This window comes from Phyllobates terribilis, unplaced genomic scaffold, assembly GCF_046119375.1.
Source record: "Phyllobates terribilis strain yellow unplaced genomic scaffold, ASM4611937v1 Scaffold_2__4_contigs__length_985480577, whole genome shotgun sequence".
In the NCBI taxonomy this organism is placed as follows: Eukaryota; Metazoa; Chordata; class Amphibia; order Anura; family Dendrobatidae; genus Phyllobates; species Phyllobates terribilis.
This window is the reverse complement of record NW_027362762.1, coordinates 900,465,129-900,483,869: the sequence shown is the minus strand read 5'-3', so window position 1 is coordinate 900,483,869 and position 18,741 is coordinate 900,465,129. Positions and strand designations below refer to the sequence as shown.

At 38.8% G+C, this 18,741-nt stretch overlaps 1 protein-coding gene across 5 annotated transcripts in view; it reads right to left on the bottom strand.

The window, feature by feature from the left end:
- Positions 1-18,741, bottom strand: part of ROBO1 (roundabout guidance receptor 1) — a 1,620,698-nt gene that overhangs the window by 88,394 nt on the left and 1,513,563 nt on the right. For all 5 annotated transcript variants that reach the window (XM_073668214.1, XM_073668217.1, XM_073668213.1 and 2 more), the window contains 3 exons: positions 14,280-14,404; positions 7,129-7,300; positions 1,986-2,191 (listed from right to left, as the gene is read on the bottom strand). In XM_073668214.1, coding sequence (XP_073524315.1) covers positions 1,986-2,191; positions 7,129-7,300; positions 14,280-14,404 — 503 coding nt within the window. The remainder of the gene's footprint in view (positions 1-1,985; positions 2,192-7,128; positions 7,301-14,279; positions 14,405-18,741) is intronic.

Below are 18,741 nucleotides of genomic sequence, written 5' to 3'. Positions count from 1 at the left end.
TCAATGCAGAAATATTGGAAGGGTAGGAAAAATGTGTTATTTTTCCAATTTAAAATATTTGAAAAAAAAAAAAAAAAAAAAATATATATATATATATATATATATATTTTAAAAAATTGTCTACATTTTCAACAAAATCAAGAGTAGCCCAGGGCCGGCCTTACACACATGGTAGAGACTGGCACTCGGAAGTCTTTATAGCTCCACACCACACCATAGGCATACTGCGTGCTACCCTAAGATGTCGCACATACAGCACTGTATTACGGAGTTGTTCTTCCCAACAATGAAAAAAAGAGAGATCACATCAGTTTACCAGATCCAGTAATTGAATTATTCTTGTCGATCCGGTAATTGAATTATTCTTGTATGGCGCAGTGCACATAAGAGACAATGGGTCGCTTCCCAGGCAGAAAGAATGGTATAAAGGAGAAGATTTCCAGAAAAAAAATATATTAAATAAAGATCATTTATTCAATATACTTATAAAAATATAAAGATAGAGAATAAAAAATGGAAACACTTGGCTTACGCGTTTCGAGTAATAGTGCTCTTAGTCTTAGCCTTACTTTTATGACTTAGAGCTCTAATGCTCGAAACGCGTAGGCCAAGTGTCCTCTGTCTTTACATTTTTAAAAGTATATTGAATAAATTATGCTTTTATAATACATTTTTTTCCAATTGTTGGAAATCTTCTCCTTGATACCATTCTTCCCAACAAACATTGCTTCTAGAGGAGACAACCTCCTTGATATAGCATCCAATGTAACAGATTTTATTTTCAGGTTTAGTATAAAATCAGAAAGTGGTAGAGCAATCTCATTCTCTGGTCATTTTGATAGCCGAGTCAACTCTCTTCTCTGTCCATTCATCGGTCATGACAGACAAGTGGGCTGACTTAGCTATTGAAATCATCAGTGATTAAGCCCCATTCACACACAGACCTGGAAATTTGCCAACACAAAAAACGTCATTTATCGAGCAAAATACTAGAAGCCGAAAAGTTGGGATCGTTGACTGGTGGGGCTACAAGGAGATTGTGGCACCTAGTTGGTTTTCTTGGCTGTATCATTTGAGGAGACCACCTTTTTTATATTGAGCCGTGCAGACATGACTAGAAGGGGGGGTCAGCGTGACTTATTAAATTAAGTCAGTGAATTCTGTTTTTTTTTTTTGTTATTTAAAAGAAAATCTCAATGTCATAAATGGGAACGAAGATATAGTGTGCACCACTGGCGGACAAAGACAGAAAAGGGCCTATGTGCAAGAACAGTAAATGGGCCCTTTGCAGCCCATGAGCTCATAATAATGAACAATCCCACCTGCTTTGGAGGTGGAAATGGCCCCCTTACTGCTTGGGCCCCCGGTTGCACAATTGATATGTCCGCCCTTGGAGTGCACCCAGGCTAGAGCCCTATTAACACTTGGGCTGGTGGTAGGTTTTATTTTTATTAAGTTTTAAAAGAATTGTCTGCTTCTAAAATAATATGTATATGCATTACTGCAATACAAAAGCGAATCCAAATGTTTTATATCCACATTCACTCACGGCTAAGTGTTTTCATTTTCTTTTCTTTTTTTTTTTTTCACATGAAAAAGGGCACAAACGTTAATATACAGTTCTGAGTAAATCTGGCCTAAGAAGCAATTAACAGTCATGTCAGGTCAGGTGTAACTAGACAAATGAATATTTAAAATGAATATATTTATTTTTCAGTATTCCCTTCTATTTAGTATACATTTTTATTATTTTTGTATATTTAATTGTAAAGTGCTGTGGAATATGTTGGCGCTATATAAATAAAAATTATTATTATTAAATTATTATTATTATTATATTTTATTTAGTTTTTTTATTCACGTATGCAAAAATTAAAAATAAATAAATGAAATTAATTTTACTTGCTCCGGTATAACTCTGTAAAAATGTTAATGAGATGTAACTACTGTGGGATATCATTGAACAGACCAACTTTTGTTCACACCTTAGCGTATCTGATCTGCAGCGCTCCTGTGTCCAGCTGCTTGATCCGAGATTCCTGGGTGCTGACAAGGACGCCATCTTTTCTCCAGTAGATTGTGGGAATTGGAATTCCAGTAGCGACACAATTTAGGAGTAAAGTGCCATCAACAGCTACTGTTTGGTTCTGAGGACCTTGGCGGATGACTGGCGGGGGACGGTCAGCGACCACTGCCAACGAAAACAACAGGAAATATATGTCTGCAACTGGGAGCAATTTTCTAATCAATCAAGTAACGGTAGTAGCTGTAGGTTTTGAAACAAGCGAAAGATAATTAAGCCAGTAATTAAACTAGGAATCATGCATTATTCAGGGGGAATTTTCATGATAAGCAAGACACAAAATACCGAAACATTATCTCTTGTCTGGAGGAAAAGATGTGCACAACTTGCTGGCATTTTCCAAGCATCCTATGAAAAAAAAACACAAGGCGACTTTGGAAGTAAAATGAAAATTCCTGTTGTATTTCGCTTCCAGTGACTTAATAGCATGAAGTGCTGAGTGGCAAAAGATAGAGTTTCACCGTTCCTATGCACAAAAATGACACAGTGGGCCGAAAGAAAAACATTAGTTCATTGCAGAAGGATCCATTTCTCGGCTATTATCCATTTTACACGAATGCAAAAACAGATGTTTGGATGACACGCAAAGAAATGAACATCGGCCCGCTTCTCATCCGCAGACTTCATGTGAAGATCGAAGTTTTGCATCTGGCATCTGTGCAGTTAATATCATAGAAGTTCTCCAACAACTTCACAAAACTTAATGTCAGCAGAATTTCATCCCTCAAACTATTTATATGCACATGTAGCTCTTTCAAAGACAAGTCCAGCAACACCATTACATGGTCAGTCCATTCCTCTGTTACAGAGAAATCAGCGTTTAAATTGATATGTAAATGAAGGTGAAAAACTATTGTAGAGCAGAAGCCTCTGTCACTCCAGCTCTACTCACCAACCAGTGTCTCCTCCTTCTGATTCACTAACAGCCTCTTTACTGGCAGAGGAGCAATCAGTCAAGCAGGAAGAGGTGACCCTGGGCGGGGAATAGAGCTGGAGTGACAGAGGCTTCAGATCTATACCCTAATTTACACATCAATTCAAACCCTGATTTCTCAGTAACAGAAAAACTGACTGGTCATTTAAAGGTATTGCTGGACTCGTCATTTAAAGACCTACATAAACATTTAAATAATTTGTTTGGATTAGTGAAATCCTGCTGACAGATTCCATATAAGCAAACTGAGATTAGGTAAAAATGCAGAATCACTCACGGTCATTATTAGGAACATTTTGAAATAGAACAGGTGAACATAATATGAGGGTCTTTGTATAAGGGCTTGTTAATACTAGCAATCGTTAAACTGACAACTCAACAAATCTCTTATAAAAGCAGAGAACGAAGGAGAGAAGGAAAAAAGGTGAAAAAAATGGGTTGAGAAATTAAAGGGAATCAGATCACTGTCTGGCCCTGTCTGGCCCATAGCCTGGCAGAGGTCATTTACATACAGTATAAGAAAAACATTGATCTCTCTGGATAAGACATCGGATCACAGATATCAAGGTATCATTTTATTCAGCTTCCGGTGACCTACATGCCCATATAGATGGCTCAGGAGGAACAATCCTACTGACAGATTCTCTTTAAAGATTAAATACAAATTGTGACCATCCTTATGAAATAACCTGAGTTGCTACAAGATCAGATAAAATTGAAAATCAGATATTTTGCGATACTCTGTTGAGAAATGTTAATGCTGTTATATGTGTCTATTTGTGTCCATCCAGTGGTTGGAAGGTAAATTACAGTTTGTCAAGTATTTTGCTAGCATGTCAGAATAATTTACTGAATTTCTATAAGGAGAGATTAAAAATCATTAAATAAATATTTGTAACATTAAGGATGGACAAGATAGATGATAAATAGATGGGTAGACAGATATTAGATAGACGGATAGATAGATAGATAGATAGATATGAGATAGATAGATAGATAGATAGATAGATAGATAGATAGATAGATAGATAGATAGATAGATAGATACATACATACATACATACATACATACATACATAGATACAGTGGTGGCCAAAAGTATTGTCACCCCTGCAATTCTGTCAGATAATACTCAGTTTCTTCCTGAAAATGATTGCAATCACAAATTCTTTGGTCTTATTATCTTCATTTAATTTGCTTGCAAGGAAAAAAACACAAAAGAGAATGAAGCAAAAATCAAATCATTGATCATTTCACACAAAACTCCAAAAATGGGCCAGACAAAAGTATTGGCACCCTCAGCCTAATACTTGGTTGCACAACCTTTAGCCAAAATAACTGCGAACAACCGCTTCCGGTAACCATCAATGAGTTTCTTACAATGCTCTGCTGGAATTGTAGACCATTCTTCTTTGGCAAACTGCTCCAGGTCCCTGATATTTGAAGGGTGCCTTCTCCAAACTGCCATTTTGAGATCTCTCCACAGGTGTTCTATGGGATTCAGGTCTGGACTCATTGCTGGCCACCTTAGAAGTCTCCAGTGCTTTCTCTCAAACCATTTTATAGTGCTTTTGGAAGTGTGTTTTCGGTCATTGTCCTGCTGGAAGACCCATGACCTCTGAGGGAGACCCAACTTTCTCACACTGGGCCTTACATTATGCTGCAAAATTTGTTGGTAGTCTTCAGACTTCATAATGCCATGCACACGGTCAAGCAGTCCAGTGCCAGAGGCAGCAAAGCAACCCCAAAACATCAGGGAACCTCCGCCATGTTTGACTGTAGGGACCGTGTTCTTTTCTTTTGACTGCCTCTTTTTTTTTCCTGTACGCTCTATGTTGATGCTTTTTTCCAAAAAGCTCTACTTTTGTCTCATCTGACCAGAGAACGTTCTTCCAAAAAGTTTTAGGCTTTCTCAGGTAAGTTTTGGCAAACTCCAGCCTAGCTTTTTTATGTCTCGGGGTAAGAAGTGGGGTCTTCCTGGGTATCCTACCATACAGTCCCTTTTGATTCAGACGCTGATGGATAGTACGGGTTGACACTGTTGTACCCTCAGACTGCAGGGCAGCTTGAACTTGTTTGGATGTAAGTCGAGGTTCTTTATCCACCATCCGTACAATCTTGCGTTGAAATCTCTCGGCAATTTTTCTTTTCCGTCCACATCTAGGGAGGTTAGCCACAGTGCCATGGGCTTTAAACTTTTTGATAACACTGCGCACGGAAGACACAGGAACATTCAGATCTTTGGAGATGGACTTGTAGCCTTGAGATTGCTCATGCTTCCTCACAATTTGGTTTCTCAAGTCCTCAGACAGTGCTTTGGTCTTCTTTCTTTTCTCCATGCTCAATGTGGTACACACAAGGACACAGGACAGAGGTTGAGTCAACTTTAATCCATGTTAACTGGTTGCAAGTGTGATTTAGTTATTGCCAACACCTGTTAGGTGCCACAGGTAAGTTACAGGTGCTGTTAATTACACAAATTAGAGAAGCATCACATGATTTTTCAAACAGTGCCAATACTTTTGTCCATCCCCTTTTTTAGGTTTGGTGTGGAATTATATCCAATTTGGCTTTAGGACAATTCTTTTTGTGTTTTTTCATTGAAGACAAATGAAATGAAGATAATAATACCAAAGAGTTTGTGATTGCAATCATTTTCAGGAAGAAACTGAGTATTATCTGACAGAATTGCAGGGGTACCAATACTTTTGGCCACCACTGTAGATATGAGATAAATATGGGATAGATAATAGATAGATATGAGATAGATAGATAAATGATAAATAGATGGGTAGATAGATAGATAGAGATATGAGATAGATAAATGATAAATAGATAGATATTAGATAGAGATATAGATATTAGACTGATAGATAATAGACAAATACTGTAGATAGATAGATAGATAGATAGATTGATAGATAGCAATATGAGATAGATATATGGATACATAGATATGGAAAGATAATAGATAGATAGATCGATAGGAGATATATAGTTATGAGATAGATAGATTGATTATAGATAGATAGATAGATAGATAGATAGATAGATAGATAGATAGATAGATAGATAAAAATAATCTGCATTCCCTAATTCTGTCACAGCTGAATTTTGGCGGCTCCAACAAAATGGGAACTTAAAGGGAACCTTCTACATACAGAAATGATAGTTACCAGCAGATATAAGGGAACTCTGCAATCGTGATTAAATCCTGTTTGCTCAAAGCGTTGCTACAGAGTGCCCCCGGTCAACAGGGCAATGCAAGGAGCGGTTAAAATCACTACTTCCTACACAGTGACTGCATCTCTAATCACCCCCCTTTACTTTGATTGCCTACACTACACACACACGTCGCACACACACTGCAGAGCAGGTTGTCAATCAGTGTGTCAGGTAGTGATTACACCCATGGTCATTTTTTAGTGGTGACTGTAACAGCTCCCTGCACCTCCCCAATGACTGGAAGTGAGCGGCTACAGGGAGAATCAAACTTCCTTTTCTCCATGTAGCTGCTGCTCCAATACACCAACAGGACTGAATCACTATTTGACTGTAGATTAGACCTATATCTGCAGTTAAATAGCGTTTCTAGAAATGACAGATTTCCTTTAACACACAAACCAGTAAGTGTGTCCCCACGGTTTAGTAAATCCTGCCCGTCGGCGTTTTACTACTTTACTATATTAGTTCCATCTTTAATTTAGCAGTGCCAAAACCACAGTGTGACTTTTATGAACCGTTCTGAAAACGAGTATGTCAGCTATGTGCCAATCAATCCCAGAAATAGTTCTTATAAGATCAATAAATTATTTTATCACATAGCTTAATTCTTTCCAGAGATAATATTGGTAAAATATTACCTTTATGTCTATAGAAAAGTCACAGAGTGGGCTCACACTCCACACATTGGGGAGCCAGAGATTGCGCTCCTGGCACTGACAGCCAATTATAAAACCCAAACAGCACTAATTAAAAGCATGCTCGACACAGAAAGTTGTAAAACAAGGAGATGCTTGGAAAGACTTCTCTTTTAGGGGAAGGATTACAAAGATAAGGGAATTCTCTGTGTCCTTGAAAGCTTTTGAATTAAAAACTGTTTGTACTTTACCATCAGTAACCTCTAAATAGGCCTTTGTTGTAATGCTGCCTGCCACATTTAGAGTCTGGCAGATGTAATAGCCAACATCAGACTTCTGGACATTAACGATCGTGAGGTCACCGGTTTGAGACACTGAAAAACGACTGGAAGACTGAGGAGGTTGGTAGGAAAAGAGAAGATTCTGAAAAAGAGTGGAAATAATAGCATTAATGTTTAAAAACAGTGAATGGCGTAATTCCGGAGAAAATATTGCAAATGTTCTCATATTCTGTATGTGCTTTGGGATTTATGTGATTTAATAAACATTCTCCTTTAGTTTTTATTTTATTTAGTAATTTTAATCATTTAGTTACAGAAAAAAGCTTAAGGTCATCAAGACATTAGGGCTCATCCTGGACCGCAATGCACGGACGGGCCGCAGCTCTCCAGACCCGAGCAGGACAGCTTTATATATTTCTACAAGGCTGTCATGCTCGGGTGACCTGCGGCCTGTCCGTGCATTAGGGGTCTGTTCTCGGACCAATTTGCATGGACGTCTGCATGAGTCCTTAGACTAATGTTGGTCGAACCTGCTGATATCAATGGGTTCAGTTGACAGTCTACCATCGGCCAACTGATCGGAGGAGATGTCAATTGGACATGTCTGATTGTGGACTGCCGATCGCATTCTTCTCCTGGAGTTAAGCCGCTGACCGACATAACAGCCAGTGACTTTCTCATACAGAACACAGGAGGAGAGCACAAGCAAATGAGAGCTCCTGTGTATGGGAGAGTTTGCTGAGATGGCTGTTGGTTGAACGATCGGCCGAATCATCACCTGGCCGACAGCCAACTAATGTGTATGGGGTGGCTTCAGTGTTTTTCATAACTAATAATGGAGTTTCTCTGTAGATAAGGTACTGCAGAGATACACTCCACCAAGTACCAAAAGAGAAGAAGTCAACCAAGGTCCTCTACAAGGCAGGGGCGTACATAGAAGTCATGGGGCCCCATAGCAGAAGCTCTAATTGCCCCCCCCTCTACAAAAAATAAATATTTGTCTGTGTCACAGAAGAGCAGCTCTCATAACTTTCCAGCCTTTACATAGTAATTTACCTCCTTCTGAAGTTGTAGATTCCTCCTTCATTGCCCCATAAAGTATGATGCCAACAAAAGTGCCCCCCAAACAGTATGATACCCCTATGGTGCATTCCTCCATATGCACAGTATAATGACCCTATTGTACCCCACTTCAACTCCCACGGTAAAGTATGGTGACCCTAACACAGTATAATCCCCCAACTGTGAACCCTACAGAGCCCTCCATACACTCTCATGGCCCCCACACAGCCCTCCAAACAGTATAATGGCCCCCACACAGCACTACAAACAGTATAATGACCCCACACAAACCTTCACACTGTATAATTGCTTTAATACAGTATAATGGCCCCCCACATAGCCCTCAAAATATTATAATGGCCCCACATAGCCTTCCATATAGTATAATGCACCACCAATAATCTTCCATATAGTATAATGTGCTCCCATAATCCTCCATATAGTATAATGCTCCCCCCATAAACCTCCATATAGTATAATGTGCCCCCCATAATCCTCCATATAGTATAATGAACTTCCCATGGTCCTCCATGGAATATAATGCACTCCCCATAGTCCTCCATACAGTATATTACACACCCCAAAGGGTAAAATGCAGCCCCCATATAGTATAATGCACGCCACAGTCCTGCAGTATTATGGGCACCACGTACTCACTGATTTTAAAATACCGTATATTTTAAATAAGCCGACCCGAATATAAGCTGAGGCCCCTAATTTTACCACATAAAAATGGGAAAACCTATTGACTTGAGTATAAGACTAGGGTGAGAAATGCAGCAGCTACTGGTAAATTTCCCCATCCTCGTATGTGTGGCCCCCTCAATCCCACAATTCCTGGTATGTGTGGCCCCCACAATCCCAGGTATGTGTAGCCTCCTCAATCCCCCAATCCCTGGTATGTGTGGCCCCCTCAATCCCACAATCCCTGGTATGTGTGACCCCCTCAATCCCACAATCCCTGGTATGTGTGGCCCCCTCAATCCCACAATCCCTGGTATGTGTGGCCCCCTCAATCCCACAATCCCTGGTATGTGTGGCCCCCTCAATCCCACAATCCCTGGTATGTGTGGCCCCCTCAATCCCACAATCCCTGGTATGTGTGGCCTCCTCAATCCCCCAATCCTGGTACGTGTGGCCTCCTCAATCCCCAAATCCTGGTACGTGTGGCCTCCTCAATCCCCAAATCCTGGTACGTGTGGCCTCCTCAATCCCCAAATCCTGGTATGTGTGGCCTCCTCAATCCCCAAATCCTGGTACGTGTGGCCTCCTCAATCCCCAAATCCTGGTATGTGTGGCCTCCTCAATCCCCAAATCCTGGTATGTGTGGCCTCCTCAATCCCCAAATCCTGGTATGTGTGGCCTCCTCAATCCCCCATTCCTGGTATGTGTGGCCTCCTCAATCCCCCATTCTTGGTATGTGTGGCCTCCTCAATCCAAGTATCCTGGTAAGTGTGGCCTCCTCAATCCAAGTATCCTGGTATGTGTGGCCTCCTCAACCCCTCAATCACTGCACACATAAAACAATAAACACTTATACTCACCTTCCTTCCTCACCTCTGCTCCAGCGCTGAGTCCTGTCTGCAGCAGCTCATGTCGGCATCTGAGCTGCACGCGCTCTCAGAAGCCGAGGTGAGCTGCTGCCGGCACATTCACTCCTCTCCACGCCGAGACTATGGGCGTGGAGAAGCGTGAATATGCTTTCTCTTTAGCGGCGGGCACTGACAGAAGGAGCCGGGGCTCAGCGCTCCTCCGTGCCCGCTACTAAAGAGAATGAATATTCCGTCTTCTACACGCCCATGGGAGTGGAGAAGAGGGAATATTCATGTACCTTTAGCAGCGGGCACACGTGGTAGCTGCAGCAGTGGCTACTGTGTGTGCTCCGCTCCTCCACTGCCGCAACCCGCTCCTCTGCCGCCGCAACCTCCTACTCACCTATCCTCCTCGTTCCCACGCTGCTTGGGGCCCTCACGGGCCCCCTCCGGCCAGGTGCCCCATAGCAGTGGCGTGGTCTGCCGCCATTGGCGATACGCCACTGCTACAAGGTCTTCATAGTCTTCATGGCCAATCTCTACTGGACTACACAGTTGAAAATTTCCCTCCCCTGCTGCAGATTTTGCCAACACAACTTCATCCCAAGAAGTAAGGCTGAAATCCTGGCCCCCTTATAACATTTAAGAATAAGTGAATTATGTGTATTATATGTGTGTATATATACTGTATATATAGTACTATGCAAAAACTTTAGCAGGTTTGGAAAAACAAGCTGCAAAGTAAGAATGGTTTAAAAAATATAAGTGTTAATAGTTTATATTTAGAAATTATCAAAATGTAAAGTCAATGGACAACCACAGAGAGGAATCTAAATCAACGTTTGGTGTGATCGCCCTTTGCCTTTACAACAGCTTTGAAGGACGACGGCAAAAGAGTTTGTTCCAAACATTTTGGAGAACTAACCACAGATCTTCTGTGGATGTAGGCTTGCGAACATCCTTCCGGCACTTCATGTAATCGCATACAGACTTGCTGATATTGATATCAGGGCTGTCACACCAAATATTGATTTCATTTTTATATCTCTTTTGTTCATTGATTTAGCATTTTGTCAGTTGATAAAAATAAACTATTAACACTTCTAATTTTTTAAAGCGTTCTTACCTTTCAGCATTTTTTTCACCTAGCTAAAACATCTTCCATTTCCTATTTAAAATACACCATAAACTTTAATTTTTCCTACATTTATGTTTAAGGAAAAAACAATTGTTTTTAATCCCACTTCGTTTTCCTTTACCCTGGGGACAGAGTGATACAAATTGCCGAGGCAGAGATAGGAATGTTATGTTTTAAAGCAATAGGCATTTTCAACCAACCTTCTATCTCCTTTCCTACAGCACATCCCCCATTTTAATTATATGCAAAATTATTCACAGTTCAGTTCGTTCGGCAACATATCACAAAATACACATGTAAGATGTCATTAAGCTCTGCCGCTACAACTGTATTATCATTTTATTAAACATACCTGCTCTATTATCTCTCAGGGTTAAAGTTTTGAATTTGGTTATTATTCAGACAAATATATATAATTTTATTTTAGCCAATAGCTAATAATTGGAAACCCGTAATAAAGCCTTTAATGCCAAATACTAAGAAACTGGACACCAAAAAATTCAAAGGTGTTAATAAATGAAAGTATGTATTAATATTGCTATGTTTATTAGATTGGATACAATAACATTTTTAAAACATTATTTTAGTTTTTCTTTCAAAGCTATTTTATTTTTCATTTTACTTTAGAATATAGATTATTATTATTTAATAACTATGCATAAATTCAGAATAACATTCCCTTAAAGGGCTGGTCCAACATACAAATAATTTTTCATTTTAAATCCCTATCTATTTAATGCCATAATCTAAACTAATTTTTAATTGCCATGAATTAAAAATTCCCTACTGTTCCCTCACTACACTTTGCAACAGCTTTTCTTTTTTATTACTTCCTTTTATTGATGACACTTTGAGAATCACAGTGAAAGCTGGGATACTCAAAAGAAGTGTTGCATCAGGGAGCAGAGGCTGCAGTCACTACCGCAGCCCCTGTCCCCTTCCTGAAACTAAACGTCATCAGTGACCTACATTTCATGGGCTGGGCTAGTCCCTGTGCTATGTGCACTTTGTGATGTGCACAATGACAGCACGCCCACTGTTGCCAGCTCAGATCAGTAGTAACGAGCAGGTACCAGAGCATACTGTTAGTGTGTGATGTCACTTGAGGGGGCGGCGCTGGTCTCTGTACACTGGGTAGTCTTAGAACACACACTAACAGTACACTCTGGAGTCGACAGTGAGAGAGTGCACTGTCATTGTGCACATCGGGCAGGGATTAGCCCAGCCCCTGAAACAAGCATCACTGATGACGCATTGTTGGAGTATCCCAGCATGCACTGGGATTCTCAAAGTTTCATCAAAACAGGAAGTAATAAAAAAGAAAAGCAGTTAAATAAAGTAGTTAGGGAATTTTAAATTCAATTATATTCGAAAAAGTCAGATCTATCCCAAAATGGTATTTATAGAAAAGTCGTCTTGCCTCGCAAAAAGTAAACCATAACACAGCTCCATAGGTTGAAAAATAAAAATGTTACCGGTCTTGGAAAATGGTGACACAACCCAAAAAAAATGTTTTTTGTAAACTTCAGATTTTTTTTTTTTTACCACTAAAATAATAAAAGAACTGGACATGTATCACCGTAATCTTACTGATGAGGAGAATCATATCACATGGTCATTTTTACCACAAAATGGACACCATAAAAACAATTCCCAAAAAACAGTGCCAGAATTGAATATTTTTTTCACAATTTCACAGCACTTGGAATTTTTTCCCCATTTTCCAGTGCACTATGTGGTAAAATAAATGATTTGTCCAGCAAAAAAACAAGCCCTTGTATGTCAATGTGGACAGAAAAATAAAAAAGTTATGGCTCTGGGAAGAAGGGGAGGAAAAAACGGAATTGCAAAAAAGGAAATTGGCCCCATCATGAAGGGGTTAAATAAAAAATAATATAAATAAAACATACAGTAAATATATAAAATACATATTCCTTTTATTTATCTGTGGTCGATTACTTTGCATTGGGCTATGTTCACATCTTGGCAATAGGTTTGATTAGAAGCTTCCATCACAATTTAGTTTCTTCATATTTGATACCTTTCTGAGCCTTAACGATCCCCATTGTAAAGCTATGTTCTCACATCACGGTTTTTTTGGAGTCAATTTTCTGCAGCAAAAACTGATCTTCAAGGGCATTTTATTCAGGATTTTTCTTGCAGTTTTGGTGCTTTTTTGATGCGTTTTTGGTGCGTTTTTTCAGCATTTTTTTCACTTTCCTTCTGTTTTTTTTATGCATGTACATAAAGTTCAGTAAAAAAAAAAAATAACTCCATTTTATTCTGGCATCAAAAACGCTGAAAAAACCCTATACAAACTTTGATGTAATTTTTCAGCGTTTTTTTCACCACCCATTACTTCCTATGGGTGAAGGCACAAAATCCTGAGCAAAAAAAAACATAATGTGTGAACAAAGAATTCTGGTTTCTCACAGACTTTGCTGGTACTGCAAAAGGCAGCTGAAAATTTGCATGAAAAACTGCACCTGAAAAAACCATGATGTGTGAACATAGCCTTAAGTCAATGGTGCCCATAGGGTGCGCTGGTGTCATCCATTGTGTCATGGTTTTCATTAGAAAAAGCAACTGTCATGTGTAAAAACTCGTATTCCATTATACACCCATTCTTTTTTTAAGTCTTTATACAGTCTTTGAAATCAAATGTATTTTAATAAAAAATATAGGTTAAATATTAATAGAATATATATTTATACATATACATAAATATATAAATATATATTAAGTATATATACTATATATATGTGTGTGATATATAATAAATATTATTATATATATATAAAATCGATATATTACATATATATGGTATATATATATATATATATATATATATATAAATATATACTATATATATATATATATATACTATTTATTCTATATATATTTAGATTTTTATGACCTTTACGAATCCGTTGCCATGTTATTTTTGCTAGATGAGACTCGTGTGTCTATTTTAAAATCCGTATCATAAGCATGAAACTACATAACACTCAGCGGCGTAATGAGAAATCTTTGGTTGCAGCTTGATAAATGGATGACCTTTAACTGATGTAATCAAACCCTTGTTTATCTTGGAATAATACACGTCTAACGTGAAATAAATTGTACCTGTCACTTCATTTATGGATCTTCTGCTGTTAATGATGTATGCGCCTTCTTTAGCTCGATGACAGCCATTTTGATATCCAAATTTAGCACAATGCTCATCCTCCGCCACGAATCGATGGCAACAATGTGCATAGGAGCTTATAGTAATTTAATACTGTTTTCACACTTGGGCATAAAATGCATTCAGGGCTGGGACTTGATGGAGATTTAATGCAGATCATTTCAATTTCATGGGTATTTGTTAATCTATTAAAATCCATTACCTGGCTGCCCTCCTTCTGCCAAAAGATAGCTGGTTGAGGGTTTCCTGTTGCTTCGCACTGAAATGTGACCGTACGTCCCAATGCAACTACCTGATCACGTGGCTTCACCACAAAATTTGGAGGTTCTGCAAAAAAAAATATATATATATATATACCCATCAGCGTAAATGGCCTTTGAGATAACAGACATTTCTCTTTCTTCTCAGCAATTTCCAAATGTTATGAAAATGGGTAATCTCATAGCCTTGACCTGCTGATCGACCCTAAAGGATTATACCAAGAATTTGACCCTCTCGGTGGATTTCTACAAGTCAAAGCTATGTCAGCGTATTCCGACTGTCGAAGCCAGGTCATTTTACTTTGTTACTTTTCTAAACTGTACAAATTACACATCTGCTTTTGCTGTAACGTTAGTTTCTTTTCAGTTGGTTTATACAGTGGATATGGTCACTTTAGCTGGCGATAAACAGGATGTGTAAAGAACCATATGCGACTTGTGTTACAGTAACAACTATTTATGCTAGTGGGAAATTATGACGTTGCACCTGGGGAAGAAATTGAAAAATCTGCACTGGAAAAAAGCAAAAATTTGGATTTTTTTTTGTAATCTGACATCTGTGATCAAAAGTCAACTATAAACCCTATTATCCCACTGGTATTGTTAGAAAACATTGTACTATAAAGAAAGGGCTTCCTCACTGGTCAAGATCCTTTCCCCTTAAGCCAATGCCCCAAAGTGGCCACATGATCAAAATAGAATCAGACCTGGTTGCCTTTTAGGCTTTGCATGAAAAAGATTTGGAAATTGTAGCTTATGGGAGGATGATCGCTCCCCCAATCTCAACATGTATAATAACATGGCCTATAGATGTGTCCACTCTTACCATTTCATAAACTTTGTTAAGGACTGTAATTTCTCACGAAGAAAATTCAACACATTATTGTGATATACCAGCAAAACACTCAACAGGCTACATTACAATCACTGGTTTACCTCAAATAGACACATATAGAATAAACATCCCCCTACAAAGTATCACAAACATATTTTTATGTCAATATTGGTCATCTCTAGTTACCCCTTTTGGAATTTGTCAAGCCAAAAAGGAAAGGTAAGGAAGGACACATCTGTGCTCTTGTTTGTGCCATTTATTTCTGATTCCAGATCCTGTTCATTTTTTATATATTATTTTAATTTTATCTCTTCGAAAGGCAAAATGAAAAGTAATAAATAATACATCTGAACTTCCTGGGCTAATGCAATTTTTCATTAATAGTACTAGTGCAGGAGACAACAGCTGTCTGGAACCTTGACCTCAGTTCTATGTTAAAATGGGTACTCCAATCTCATACATTTATGGCATGTTTACAGCATATGCCATAAATGAATAGTAGATAAGGGTTTGACCACTTTGACCCACACCTATCTTGAGAACAGGGCCCCGTCGCACTGCTTTCATTGAAGAGGTGGTCAGCATTCCTTCACAACTGGATGGAAATACCGACTGGTTCTTCAGTGATATCAGCATCAAGACCCCGTTCTCAAGGTAGTTGCAGATCCCATTGTTGGGACATACATTTTTGGCATATTTTGCGGATATGCAGAATTGTATGAAAGGGTTTTACCCCCCTTAATGTTGATCCTAAAGGCATTGACTATCTTAAATACATCATCATGGAGTTAGTATGATCAGAATAGTGTAACTAAGGGAACCATAAGTAGGAGAGATGAACGGCTGCACAAATTTTTTGAACATCTTGGTTTCCTTTTACAGCGATTTGCCGGCCAGGCGTGACATATCGCCATTTCGGCTAATTATAAGCCAAGCTTGGGATCCTAGAGGGTATGGAAATTCACGCCACTCCTGTCCATGGACAGAGAGAACTGACCTGAATGGTAGACCAAAGTTGAGCGAACGCTAGGGTTGCGCTCATCTCTAATTAGTAGCTATGTTCCTGTGTAGAGGGTGAGGTCCACCATAGCAATTACTGGACTGCATATGTGATCTGCCTAAATAAATTTGATGAGCCATCACATGAGATATTCCAGGTAAGACATTTATCCAATTCTTTGACTATAGGGTTGACCAAAACTATCTGGTCATGCCTTCTGTAGGGCAGGTTTATGGTCTTCAGCTTGGTATGTTTCTTCTGCACTCCTATATTTCCTAGCACATTTAACATATACACACACTGAAGTTAAACTACTGTCATTTGTCACTTGAAATTCTTAGAAATTCCTCTCAATTGCAGAAATAAATGTTAACTTACACTTTAACTACCTAATATTAGCAAAGACAATTTATGCCAAAATATAAACGGAAAATTAAATTCATAAGCAAAAGAAAAGGATTCGTACACATAAAAGACGAGTTATGGAAAATGAGAGCAATGCAGTGGAATAAGGAATAAAAACAGAATAACTTAGTCAAAGCCATAGAACTGTTATGGTTGTTTTGACGACCACAGAACATTTCCTTGTTAAATCAGCTTTGATGCCCACCCGTGTGGAATTATTTGCCTTTATGCCATATAATTTTCCCTTTAGCAAAGTAAATTATGTTCATGCTGAGATATCTAAAAGCTCTGGGCAAGTGCGGGTTTCTGAAATTGCATTCCAAGTTTGTCTTTTCAGAAACTCATCCTGACTTATGCATATGCAATATGTAGTAGCTGTATATAGAGGAAACAATGTCCTGTATATGCACCCTGCCCTGTAAACCTCTTTGTATAACAGTAAGGAATGAGCACATATTTTATACAAAATGATTTTGCAATTAAAGAAGTGTTAAAGAGACATAAAAAAAAAAATCAAAATAGGGCACCTATTCCATAACTAGCTCAGACTACTCCACTGATGTCCCAGAGACTGAAGAGAGGGGAGGTTTAGGTTAAAAAAATGAGCCAAACTAAATTGCAGTCCAAGAGGATCCCCTCCTAACAATTAATTAACTTTTCTTTTCCAAATTTCCCATGTGTATACAGTATATATAAACAGTCCTCCGGGTTCCCGAATATATAATCATTTGGCCACTCGGAGTAAAGAGAAATCTGAATATGTCTGGGCCACCACACAGGCCACCATATTGATGGTATTGTACTATGCAAAATTTTTCGACAGGTGTGAAAGACATGCTGCAAAGTTAGAATGCTTTAAAAAATAGAAGTGTTACAATTTTATTTTTTAATAACTAACAAAATGAAAAGTGAAGGAACAAAAGCGAAAACAAAATCAAGACAATATTTGGTGTGACCGCCTTTTCACTTCAAAACAGCATCAAAGAATCAATCCTTCTACACAATTTTTGAAGGAACTTGGCAGTTCCAAACATCTTTCACAGAGACCCACAGGTCTTCTGTAGGCTTGCGCGATTCCTTCAATTATTTTCAAACAGACTTGATGATAAGATTTGGGCTCTGTGGGGTCATATCATCACTTCCAGGACTCCTTGTTCTTCTTTACACTGTTCTTAATCACATTGGCTGTATGTTTGGTGTCATTGTCCAACTGCAGAACAAATTTGGAGCCAATCTGATGCTTCCCTTATGAAACTGCATGTTGGATGGGTATCTGATAGTATTTCTTAGCATTGAGGACACCAACAAATGGGCATCGATGAGGACCATAGGCGTAGTGGTTGGCCAAGGAAACGTATGGCCGCAGAAGAACGACACATCATGCTTACTTTCCTTCGAAATCGGAAGTTGTTTAGTAGTAACAAAAGCTCAGAACTGGCAGCAATCAGTGGGACCTGTTCGGAGAAGTCTGGCTGGATGTGTTCTTCATGGAAGAATTGTGGCCAAAAGCAATACCTTTGACACTAAATCAAGGTCAAGTGACTCAACTATGCACAAAAACATAGTAACCAGGGTGCATTAAAATGGCAGCAGGTGCTCTTGGCTGAGGAGTCAAAAACTGAAATGTACTGTAAAATAATGAGTGTCTGCAGGCGGTATGGTGGAGGTTCCTCACAATTTTGGAAATGCATGGAAGTCCAGTTTCGACAAGATTAATAGTGTATCAATGCTGTGAAATACAATCAGATACCTATCCATCTTGCAATACCATCAGGGAGACGTCTTATTGGCTCAAAATTTATTCTGCAACAGGACAATGACCAAAAACATACGGCTAATGTTATTAATGGCTATCTTCAGAGTACAGAACAACAGGATCCTGGAAGTGATGATATGGTCCCTACAGAGCTCTGATCTCAATATGGAATTTCTGGGATCACATGACGAGACACAAGGATTTGCGGAATTTTCCTGTCAAGTTTTTTCAAAGATGGTGTACAAGAGTGCCTAGCAGAACCGATGCTTTGATGGTGTTATGAAAGCAAAGGGCAGTCATCCCAAAAATGCATTTCATTTAGACTTCTTTTTTCTTCACTCACTTTTCATTTTGTTGATGAATAAAAATAAACTATTAGTGTTAGGCATCGGTCTGTGGCTGGATTCA